Source organism: Brassica napus, chromosome C3 (genome assembly GCF_020379485.1).
Source record: "Brassica napus cultivar Da-Ae chromosome C3, Da-Ae, whole genome shotgun sequence".
Classification (NCBI taxonomy): Eukaryota; Viridiplantae; Streptophyta; class Magnoliopsida; order Brassicales; family Brassicaceae; genus Brassica; species Brassica napus.
In genome coordinates, this window is record NC_063446.1 from 60828156 (window position 1) to 60840871 (window position 12716).

The 12716-nt window shown below is 36.5% G+C and overlaps 1 protein-coding gene across 1 annotated transcript; it reads right to left on the reverse strand.

Moving 5' to 3' along the window:
* Positions 1 to 793: 793 nt before the first annotated feature.
* Positions 794 to 1780, reverse strand: LOC106355822. The gene has a single exon (XM_013795700.2). The coding sequence runs from the start codon at positions 1778 to 1780 to the stop codon at positions 794 to 796; it is 987 nt and encodes a 328-aa protein (XP_013651154.2).
* Positions 1781 to 12716: the final 10936 nt, after the last annotated feature.

Below are 12716 nucleotides of genomic sequence, written 5' to 3' on the forward strand. Positions count from 1 at the left end.
TTTCCTAGAGAACATGCAACACATGTCATTTTATTCCCTTGAGAAATCTCCTGGATTTTCAGTGAATGACCATGTGAGCTCTCGATGATTTTTCGCATCATTGTAGTGCCTGGATGACCAAGACGATCATGCCATAGTGTAAAATCACCAGAATTTTCCTTAATCACCAAATGTGATTCAATGGCACTTATATATGTATGATGCAGACCAGAAGGGAGTTTTGGTAATTTTTCCAATATTTTTTGTTTTCCCGATTTCTTAAGAGTAATATACATATACTTCTTTCCATCCTCAGTTGCAGACTGAGTATCAAATCCTTGAATATATATGTCTTTAAAACTCAACAAATTCCTTTTAGAATTTGGAGAAAATAGTGCATTATTTATCGAGAATTTTGTCCCATTAGGTAATGTGAAATGGGCTTTACCAATCCCTTCAATCAAGTCTGCAGGACCCGATATTGTGTTAACAGTGATATTTGTCGATTTTAGTTCAGAAAAATATTTTCTGTGTTTCAGAATAGTGTGCGTTGTTCCACTATCTGGTATACAAATATCTTTAGTATTGATCTTGGTTGATGTTCCATTTGTAATGTCCATTTCTGAGACAAACAAAAAGAATTAATCATAAGATAATAATATTCATAAAATATTATACATCATTAGGAAACATTAAACACACAATAATTATACATAAGAAGGTGAAAAGCACACAATAATTATACATTAATCTTCCACAAACAACAATTATTTATGGTATAATTGTGGAATTTCAAGAGTCACATGATGGGCATTTAAACTTCCGTGATAGCGGTCTCCTCGAAATCATTCACAAAGTCAGACGCATCAAGGTGCGTTGTACCCTCAGAGTGTTCCGCAAAGTTTACTTCTTTTTCTTTCCCTTTGACGGACTCCTTATATAGAGCACAAAGGTGTGCAGGGGTACGACATAAACGAGACCAATGTCCCTTAGTACCGCATCTGAAACAAGCTTCTTCTCGCTTCTGGGAGGTATTTCCTTGGTGTTCTTTGCCCTTAGGGGTTTGTTCAGAGCGGACCCACTGGAATGACTTCCTATCTTTTGGATTGTAATTTTGTCGTCGTCCACGGTAGTTTTGACGACCGCGACCGCGAGCCCGAAAGGTATTATTTTCCCTTAGTGGTTTCTTCGCATCTAATGCGTTTGCTTCAGGAAACGGTTTAGAACCAGTTGGACGGGTCATGTGATTCTTGATCAGAAGCTCGTTGTTCTTTTCTGCTATGAGAAGAGCTACAACCAATTCCGAAAATTTGGTATATCCCCGCAATCTGTACTGTTGTTGCAGGGTGATGTGGCTCTTGTGGAATGTGGTGTATGTCTTCTCAAGCATTTGAGATTCGGTGATCGTTTCACCACAGTATCTCAATTTAGCCACAATTCCTAATACAGCAGAATTGTAATTCATCACTTTGTCGAAATCTTGGAATCTGAGACTCTGCCATTCATCCCGAGCAAGTGGAAGTGTTATGTCTTTCTGATGATCAAAACGATCTTTCAGAGACTTCCATAGCTCTTTAGGGTCTCTCATGTTGGCATAGTCATAAATAATACTTTCATCAAGGTGTCTTCTAAGGAAGATTACCGATTTAGCCTTTTCTTGAGGCGTTGAAGTATTATTCTCTTTAACGGTCTGGGATAGACCAAGAGATTCAAGATGAAGTTCAACATTTGTAACCCATGAAATGTAGTTGGTACCAGTGATGTCTAAAGCTGGAAATTGGAGCTTCTCTACTTTTTCCATTTGTATTTCTAAAACACAAAATAATAATTTTATTAGAAACTTCATAATTTAAAAACCGTTTACATTAATCATACAAGAAATTACAAGGAGAAGCGATGTAAAGAAAATTAAACCGATAATCATCTTAAATTCACTCGGAGTAAATTCTCCATCGAATAAACCATAAATAGAAACACAAATAAAAATGGCACATAAAAACAAAAGTGCGCGAATCATCTTTCTTGAAAAATCGGAGGAGAGCGATTTTGAAATTTTTGAGAGAAGTTGAAATGTTTTGGATGATGAAATGAAGTGAAAATGAGTTGTATTTATAGATGAAAATTACTGTTCATGACCGTTGGAGAAAGGGGAAATTTTTGAAACATTTTCTTTGTGACCGTTGGGTTAAATCGAGTGCACCAAAAATTAGTCTGAAAATATCGTATTAAACGGTCAATCAAATCTATAAAATTTCATAAAAGTGAAAAATTATGACAATGAAATATTTATGTTATATGACAACAAATCATGCGACGGCTCAGCCGATCAATGCAGAATAATAAATAAATTATACGGCGGCTCGGCCGACCAATTAATAATAAACAGAATATAAGGTGGCTCAGTCGACCAATAAATAATAAACAAGATATAAGGCGGCTCGGCCGACCAATAAATAATAAACAGGATATAAGGCGGCTCAGCCGACCAATAAATAATAAACAGGATATAAGGCGGCTCGGCCGACCAATAAATAATAAACAGGATATAAGGCGGCTCGGCCGACCAATAAATAAATTAAATTACTAGTAAATAATATAGGCGGTATTACGGCCATTATAACATGATATAAATAATAGTAGAGGCGGTATACCGACCATTATAACAGGGTATAAATGATACAAATAAATTTTACCGAATCGCAGAGTGATCGTGTTGATAACGTGTTATGAAATAACTTATAATTTATAGTATCGAGAAATTTAAATAAGAGTAGAATTTAATACCCGTATGAAGCAAATAACACTACTATAAGTGAGAGAGTTTATTATAAGTAAGAAGAAGAAGATGTAATGGTGTACAAAAGAGTGAGATGAGTGATGGTATTTATAGTGATCAACAATACATAAAATATCAAAGATGGTGCTTGATTTGGTAAATGAGTGGGTGATCATAGTGCTTGATGAATAGATGATCATAATGCTTGATGAGTAGATGATCATAATGCTTGATGAGTAGATGATCATAGTGCTTAAGTTGGTAAAGGAGTGGAGGATCATTTCAAAGTTTATCTTATAACACATTTAAACCTAAATCATAAACACAAAACTCAAACCCCAAACTCAAATACAAAAGTACTATAATATAACTAAAAACTAAGATCTACTCTTTATGAAAAATAATAAATTTGTTAATCTATTTTCGAATGTTAATCTATTTTTTCGAATATTAATCTCAAACCTTAGGCTTCCAAATCTCAAACCTTAATTATAAAGTTTAACCCTTATAAACTTTATATAGAGAAGTTAAATCTAGTCATTTTAATTATAAATCCAAATATTTATTTTTGAAAACCTTAACCATAAACTTTAATCTTAAACCCCATTTTAATCATAAATTTATTTCATGATTGGAGGTTATTCTGCTCTTGTCCATCTCTTTGATAGTAATCAATAAACATCATTAGCCAGAAAAATATTAGCAATCCCCCTCCCCCCCCCCCCCCCCCCCAAACCCTATGTATACCCTAAACTCCAAACCCAATTCTCAAAACCCAAAACCATATTCCCAAAATTCCAAAACTTAATTGTATCATAAATTTAACCCCGACTTAGAATTTTTAGTTATTGTAATTAAATAATAACTATAATACCATAATATAACATTTGTTTCTTTTTTATCTTTGGATTGGTTTTCATATAAAGTGTTTATGCCTAGTTAAAAGAAGCACCGACACATGTTTTTTACCAACGAGCCACTTCAACACACGAAATAACAATTGTATTTATATACAAATATTTAAATCAACCATATATGTATAATATTAAAATAAGAAAGATAGATTGGTATTGGCTAATGTAAGAAGACGAGGATAACCTAGGGTTAAATCTCAACCATTGATAAAGTTTGATCTAATGGATAAAATGCTTTGCTTTTTAATATATTTTTTCTTCTTTTTTTCCTTTCTCTCCTATTTCTTCAGATCTATCGATCTCTTATTTTTCATCTCTTTTGTTTCTCTATCTCTTATTTCTTCTCCAGATCTGTTAATCTCTTCATCTATTCTATCTCCTCTGCGATCTCCATCACCTCCTTATGCTCCCGTTGTGTAAGGCGTGGTCTTCTGTCCGGTCATCTCCTTGGTGGTCTCCTCCTCTCCAGTGGTAGCCAAGGCTCATCTCCGGTTGTCTCTTTAGCGGTCACAGTCCAGTCTCCTCTCTGCTCATCCACAGTTCAATTTTCTCTCTGATCTTCCATTGTCATGGCTCCTCTCCACTCCTCTTCAGTCCATGCTCCTCTCTGGTTTGAAGTGGAAGCTATGTCAGATACATCTCAGCATCTCCACACAAACATTTTCAACTTTTGTTGTCTTTAATTTCACCTCTTAGTATTAGATTTTTTTCTCGTGTATAAAAAGTTTGACATCAACATTTTTGTTACGTTTGGGAATTTTAGATTTTTTCTTATAATAATACTATAATCTCTTTAAACAATATGGTCTTATTTTTGTATTGTTAACAATATTCAGGCGTTATCAATTATTTTGCCATGACATTACCAAAATCTTTGTCTGTTTCTCTATGTTGGAATCCAACATTTATAATCAAATCTGTAGTTATATATCTGCTACAACTTGCTACGGATAGATTGTAGTTAAATATTGTAGCTATTAGATATGGAAATCCTTTGCCAAAAACGTCGCCAATAAGCAACGGACAATTCGGTGGCCATGCTGTTGCTATTGGCTACGACCATTTTTGTCGCAAATCCGTTGCAAGCTAGCTACGAATCGGCGAGGACTCGCATTTAGCGTGGACGCTGACGCCACCGCTTTCATCCGTTGCCGTCTGTCGCTATTTGTTTTTTTCGCTACAGATTATCTCTTCTAGCTACAGAAAATTTTATCGCTATTTCATTGAATTCTTGTAGTGTGTGGAGGCTCTCTCCCATACACCACTTGAAACAGAGTTACCTTCAAAGTGGTATGATACTATGTATTATACCATAGCTCAGACCATGATAAAAACTTGTACCAAGTCTTCGGATGCCCTGAAGCGAAACAACGAAGACATGTCTCCATACATCAGTTAAGGACTTCGGTCTGTCCATCCGTCTAAGGGTGAAAAGCGATATTATATTTCAGCTTAGTTCCTGAAAATCGAAACAAATCTTTCCAGAAACTGCTCAGAAAAATTCTATCACTGTCTGAAACAATTGTCTTTGGAAACCCGTGTAGCCACACCACTTCTGTCATGAACTTAGTCGCCACGTCCACTGCTGTACACGGATGTTTTAACCCGACAAAGTGACCATACTTACTCAATCTATCAACCACGACCATGATCACATTGATACCTTGCGACGTTGGCAAACCCTCTACAAAATCCATCGAAATATCTTCCCATACACGTAATGGAATTGGCAATGGTTGAAGCAAACCCGCTGGTGATTGTGTCGAGTACTTATGAGTTTGACGCACACCAAATTCAGATACAAACTGCTGAACTGACTTATGAAGACCCTCCCAATGAAACATCGTTTGAACCCTTTTAACTGTCTTCAGAACTCCGAAATGTCCACCAGTCTTTCCATCGTGACATTCGAACAAGATCAAAGGTATCTACTCTGAAGTCTTTGGTAACACCAATCTCTACTTATACCACAACTTGTCATTGATCACCTTGTAATGTGGGTTTGATAACTCTCCATTTCGAACCAATTTAGTCAACTTCTGTAGCTTTGCATCCTCTGCGATATCCTTATATATTTCTTGCATCTGAATAACCGAAAGAACCGTCAATGCCAAACACTGTAACCCTCCCAATAACAACTCTTCTCTCTCAATCCTTGATAATCCATCAGCGGCCTTGTTTTCACAATTAGGTTTGTAGATAATGTCAAAATCATACCCTAATAACTTTGTAAGCCACTTCTAGTATTCCATGTTTACTTCCTTCTGCTCTAACAGATATTTGAGACTCCTTTGATCTGTATGCACCACAAACTTCCGACCAAGCAGGTAATGTTTCCACTTTAATACTGCCATAACAACTGCCATAAGTTCTCTTTCATAAGCTGGCTTCAAGCTCTCTCTCTTGCGGTAAGCCCATGACTAAAGTACGCTATTGGACGTTTCTCTTGCATTAGAAAGGCTCCCACGCCAAATCCTGAAGCATCAGTCATAATGATGAAAGGTTTCTCAAAATCTGGTAGTGCAAAAACTGGAGCTGATATCATCGCATATTTCAATTCCTCAAATGAGTCTTGCGCTTCTCTTGACAAAGCAAAACTATCATTTTTCAACAATTCCATTAAAGGACGAGCTAGTGTACCATATCCCTTAACATACCTTCTGTAGTAACTAGTGAGTCCCAAGAAACCTCGTAATTGCTTAACCATCTTAGGAGTTGGCCACTCTCTCATACTCTTTGTTTTACTCACATCTGTTGCTACTATATTCCTGGAAATGATATGTCCCAAGTACTCAACTTGAGATAACCCGAATGAGTAATTCTTCATGTTTGCCAATAGTTTTTGTTCAGCCAATATCTCCAAAGGTGCCTAAGATGGTCTTCTTCGTTGCGGTTGTATATCAAGACGTCGTCAAAGAAAACCAAGATGAATGTCCTGAGATGTGGCTTGAATATTGAATTCATCAAAGCCTGAAATGTTGCTGGAGCGTTTGTAAGTCCAAACGACATTACCAAGAACTCATAATGACCTTCCACCATTTTGAATGCAGTCTCTTCAATATCAGATTCTTTCATGTGGATTTGATGATAGCCCGCGCTTAAATCAATCTTTGAAAAAACTGTGGGTCCATGTAGTTCATCCAATAGTTGATCAATCACCGGTATTGGAAACTTATCTGGTACAGTCACCTTATTCAATGCTCTGTAGTCGACACAGAAATGCCACAGACCATTTTTATTTTTGACTAACAGAACATGACATGAAAAAAAACTTCTACTCACTCTAATTATCCCTGAATTCAGCATTTCTCCCACCATTCCCTCCATAATTGCTTTTTTTTTGTATGTGTATATCGATAGGGACGCCCAAAGATTGCAGTAAATCCTGGAAGCAAGTTTATAGAATGATCATACCCACGGAAAGACGGTAAGCCCGTTGGTAACGTAAATGCATGATCAAACTTGTCCAAAAGAGTCTGCAGCTTTCTCAGAATTTCTGGAATGATTGTGGTTACCTCGTTTCCTGATAACACGAGCTCTCCTCTTACTCTTGTATCAGCATTAGAGAAAGGAGACAGTGACTTAAAAGAGAATGAGGAACAAAGCAAGCTTGGATCTCCGAACAATATCACTTTGTTACCGTTATACATAAATGACAGTTCCTACTCCTTCCAATCTACTTCGCATTTTCCCAATGTCTCTAGCCACTGAATGCCTAAAATAACATCAACCATTCCCAATTCCAAAGCTATGAAATCCGAAGTGAATTTGGTATCTTCTAGGCTGAATACGACAGACTTACACACTCTTGCGTCTTTGACAGTCATTCTATTGCCTAACAGAATGCCGAGGCTCTTATCAGCACAAATTTTCAATTTGAGCCTCTGCACTGTATCATGTGTTATAAAATTATGGGAGGCACCACTGTCTAGCATGACAATGACGTTGGTTTTGTTGATCCTCCCACAAAGTTTTGCTGTCTTTGGAGACTGAATTCCCAAAAACGAATTGAGTGATAGTATAGCCAGTTGTTGAACCAGAGTATACACTATCATCTCTTCTTCTTCGACTTCTCCATCATCTAGTACCTCCATCTCCAATCCGTTTACTACTGTCAAAATCATCAACTCCTTGTTAGGACATTTATGTGCTCTTGTCCAACCATTCGCCCCACACTTGAAACAAATAAATTCCTTTCTCATTCGATCCAGCTCTTCTTTAGAATGTTTCAACTGCGGACGTAAATCAGAAGCTGCGGTTTGATTAATGCCTTCTCTCATCTGAACCGTTGAAGATACCGCTGTTTGATTTCGTTTGTTCTCAGTGTCAGCCCAATGACGTTGTGAGTTATAACCAGAAGATGATTTCAGAACATTCGTCTTAGTCTGTTGTTGATATCCTTCTTCTGATTTGGCCCCTGCACTGACCACTTTACAAAACGCGCTTGTCTCCATCCTCAACACCGCCGCAATCTGATTCTCTAACTCCTTAGGCTCCTTTGTTCTGATAACTTCTTTCATTTCTTGACTGAGAGCTTTGTAGAAGATTCTTATTAGAAACTCATCATCCAATCCAAGTACCAATTCAGATAACTCCTTAAAACTCTGAAAGGTAATCAGCTACTGAACTGGTTTGTTTGATTGCGAACAGACGGCTTGCTGGTTCCTCTTTAATCGATTTTGTGAACCTTAGGATCAGCTTTTTATTTAAAGTCATGTCAGCTCTGAAACCCTTTCATCTTCAGTTCCCAGCCAAACCACTTCTTCACACGACCTTCCAAACTCAGTTCTACCAACTCCAATTTCTCCGTATCTTCATATCTTCCAATACTGAACCAACGTTCCACCTCTGTAATCCACACATATTGCTGTTTTACCGAAAACACATGCATCTGTATCTTTTGCAACATAGAATCTCGAGTAGCAAGGTTCATATTTCCAAATCGATAACCTAGCGGATGTTCTTCCCGGTTACGTTCCCAGCTCTGAGAATGTACATGATTCTGTGAAGTTCATGGCTGAGAATGTGGAAGACGTCCTCCGTGAGGATCCAATCTCTCCAGGATTTGTCGCATCGCTCGAAGATCCTGACTAACATTCTCTTGCTTCGCCTCCGAATCTTTCAACGCTCGATTCAATCGTATGTAACCTCCTCATAAGAAATCCATATTCATATCTTGTTCTTCAACCTCAAACTCCTCCTCTGAAACAACGCTGGAGTCGTTTGCTACTATCTTCACGTTCGACATCTCTCAAATCTTCGGAAAACTGCAATCGGACCTTCAATCGTCTTTAATAACATGGATTTTGCACAATCGTAGCTTCGATTGCTTCGCTAACCGTCAAAATCAGCTGGAAACGCTGAAAAGCGTATTCGTCGCCGTCGCGTGGTTTCAAAACAGTTTCACTGCACCAACTGTTAAGATTAGAGATCGGATCTTATGGAATAACAATGTATATTGATGAACCAACTCTAGAATTACAACTGTATTGATACTCTATCACTGAGTATCACTCTACTCTAGCTAAGTTTTACAATTGTAATCTTCGATAACTCTATAATAGAAACAATACTAGTATTTATACTTTTTTATTATAAAAGCACGTGTCATCTTCTTATTTGTTTTAAAAGACTTCAAGCTTCATTACTCGTTTCTTCCACTCCACTCTTCGCTTCATTCTTCTTAAACCTCCTTCTCTCATAAGTGTGCTTGTATCTATAACTCACCCAACATGAATAACCCTAAGCCCTGACTTAGCAATATCAAACGACATCGTACGTGCAGTACAAGCATCAACGAATGCATCACAAACACCGCTTAAATGCAACGCCTGGAAAGTCCGAAGGTGTTGTTACGGCTAGTTAAGTAGCTTTGATGTACAGTATAGCAGAGAGCTTCATGTCCTCTCTCTCTCTCTCGTTGACCTCTTTCTTCTTCCTTCTCCTTATGAGCTGAAAGATTGCTTCAACCTCACGATGTTAAGCAGCTCGATCATCTCTTTCGTTTCTTGCTCCCACCATGCAATCTGATGCTTCGGTACAACGCCATAGGAGGAAGAAGGGAAGCTGAGGAAAACGACAACGATATACACGTACGTGCTATCTTGTTATTTGTTTGAGTGTGTGAAGGCAATCCCTAGACCGTTTTTTTTTTGTGGGAAAGCTTCTGCTAAATATCTAAATATGTTTAAAACAAATCAAATAACAGCAAATCAATCTAGAAAGATAACATAACCAAATCTTCAAAAGAAAGTTGAAATGCCAGGTAAAAAACTATGAGAAAGACAAAATGGTTTGCATAAAATGGGCTTATTAGCTAAGGCCTTAAAAAGGAATGGGACTATTAGCTATGAGCCTTATATATCAAACAGATGATGAGGATACTGGACTACCGAACATAATGGATAGGTTTAAACACCTATTGTTTGTTAATTTCCACGGGAATACATCTGATATGGAAGCAGGCCAATGTAATGGACTTGTCCTACAATAGGTTTGACAGTGTATTATTAGGTTTTTAATAAGTAATTGTATCAAGATAGCGTAACTGAATAAAATCTTCAGATTGACAATTATAATCAGTGTTCAAAAAAGCTCTATGCGTGAAACAGACGGTGAATAAGCACTAAACGAACAGTGAATCAACGCTTAGCACCTCAAACATCTAGTCAGACATGTAGAATGGATTTAATCAAAATTCTATGTGTTCGTCCAGCTTAATTTAGCTTATATATTACACCCAAAAAACTTTAACTAACTATAAGAACTATGTACATTCTTAGCGCGGAAAATATGCTATAGAAGGGGTTTCATAGCGAATTCATAAATGCTATGTCATCGGTAGCCATCGTAGGTACCCCTATACGATAGCATTTTTTTAACGCTACGAAATGTGCAGATACGATAGCATGACTATTTGAATGATATTATTTAAATTAACTATACCACTACTTTCGTACTATGATAAGTCATTATACGATAAATAAAAAATAATTATAATTAAAAATATAATTAAAAATAAAATAATTGAAAATTAAATGAAAATTGTTTTATAATTTAAATTAAAATAAAATTTATTTATAAATTAAAATTGGTTTACAAATACATTCCGGTTTACAAAACTAAACGAGAAATTAAAAAATAAAATCAAACCACCACAATTTTTCATACTCGGTTTACACTAAACCAAATCTAAAAGAAATCTAAACCTAAAAAAAAAGTCGAGCCGCCTCCTTCATGAGCCTTACGCCTCTTCCAGCCTTGACCGGAGACGTTGTCGTCTCTGCTTCCGGCGTCAGTGTCTCCTCCACTGCAGCTTTTGTGCCTCCTACTTCCCGTCAACCATCTTTTGACTCTCCACCTTACTCAAGCTTTGTCTGCCTAATTAGCCTTCCTCAACCTTCGTTTGTCTTCTCATCCTTCCTCAATCTTGTGAATACTTCTTTACGTTTGTTTGAGACCTCTGTTCGTCATCTCCAATCTCACTGGCGTCATCTCCATTCACGAATCTAGATCTGAAAAAAAAATGTGAAACAAAAATCTTTGAGATTAGAAGATAAAAGAGAGTAATGGGGGTAGAGGAAGAATCGATTGTGATTGAGGCAGAAGCAGTGGTGGTAGTGGAGTAGATGATCGCTTATGGTTGAGTAATGAGGAGGAGGAGGAGGAGGAGGAGGATGCGATTGTGGTCCGCGAAGGTGGGGAACAAGGAGGAGGAGGCGGCAGATGGTGGCGTCGGGCGGAGGTGATGGTGGGTGAGGTAGAAGTAGTGGTAGACGAGGTGACTGTGATGATGGTTTGTGTTTGTAGAATGAGGATTGCTATGGTGAAGAAAGAAGAAGAGTAGAAAGATGAAATGAAATTTCAGAAGAGATGAGAAGAGAAAACACGTTATCAGTTATCAGCACGATCGTTCTGCAATTCGGTAAAATTTATTGTATCATATATACTCTGCTATAATGGTCGGTATACCGTTTGTACTATTATTTATATTATGTTATAATGGCCGGAATACCGCCTATATTATTTATTAATATTTTAATTAATTTATTGGTCGGCCGAGCCGCCTTATATTCTATTTATTGTTAATTGGACGGCCGAGCCGCCTTTATTTTCTGTTTGTTGTTAACTGGACGGCCGAGCCGTCTTTATTTTCTGTTTGTTGTTAACTGGTCGGCTGAGCCACCTTATATTTTGTTTATTACTAATTGGTCGGTCGAACCGCCGTATAATTTATTTATTATTCTGCATTGACCGCCTGAGCCGTCGCATAATTTATTATCATAACAAAAAATATTTATTCACCATAATTTTTATTTTTATCAAAATTTTATGAAATTTAATAGATTTGATTGATCGTTTAATACGATATTTTCAGACTGATTTTTAGTGCACTCGATTTAACCCCAACGGTCACAAAGAAAAAATTTCAAAATTTTTCTCTTTTTCAAACGGCTATGAACAGTATTTTCATCTATAAATACAACTCATTCTTCACTTCATTCACTCATCCAAAAACATTTCATCTCCTCTCAAAATTTTCAAATCGCCATATTTCGGTTTTTCAATCGCAATGAAGATGAGTCGCTTAGCTTTAATTTTATGTGCGATTTATATTTTTTCGGCTATGTATTTTATTTTTGTTGGAGGAACCACTGATGAATATTTTGACATTAACATCGCCTTATGTTTGTTTACGTTATATTTACTTGTTATTGCTTGTACGATTAATGTAAACGGTTTTTAAATTATGAAGTTCATAATAAATGATTCATTTTAAAATTGCGAAATTCTAAAAAAAAAATATATATATATATATATATCAACGCTTGTCTATATGTAAGAATAATAGTTATTTGATGAATTAAATTTTGCTTATTATACTTTAATATGCTTCATGGTTTAATGGTATTAAGGAAACATACTTTATGATTCATGGTCTAACATCATAAAAGAAATTATTTGTAATCGGTTAGTTTTGTAGTCGATTAGTATTTGGTCTAATATCATAAAAGAATTTGGATTATATGTTGATATTTACTAATGTA

What these genes read in the sequence shown, in the direction of transcription:
- LOC106355822 (XM_013795700.2), bottom strand. Translation starts at nt 1,780, where the DNA reads ATGGAAAAAGTAGAGAAGCTCCAATTTCCAGCTTTAGACATCACTGGT.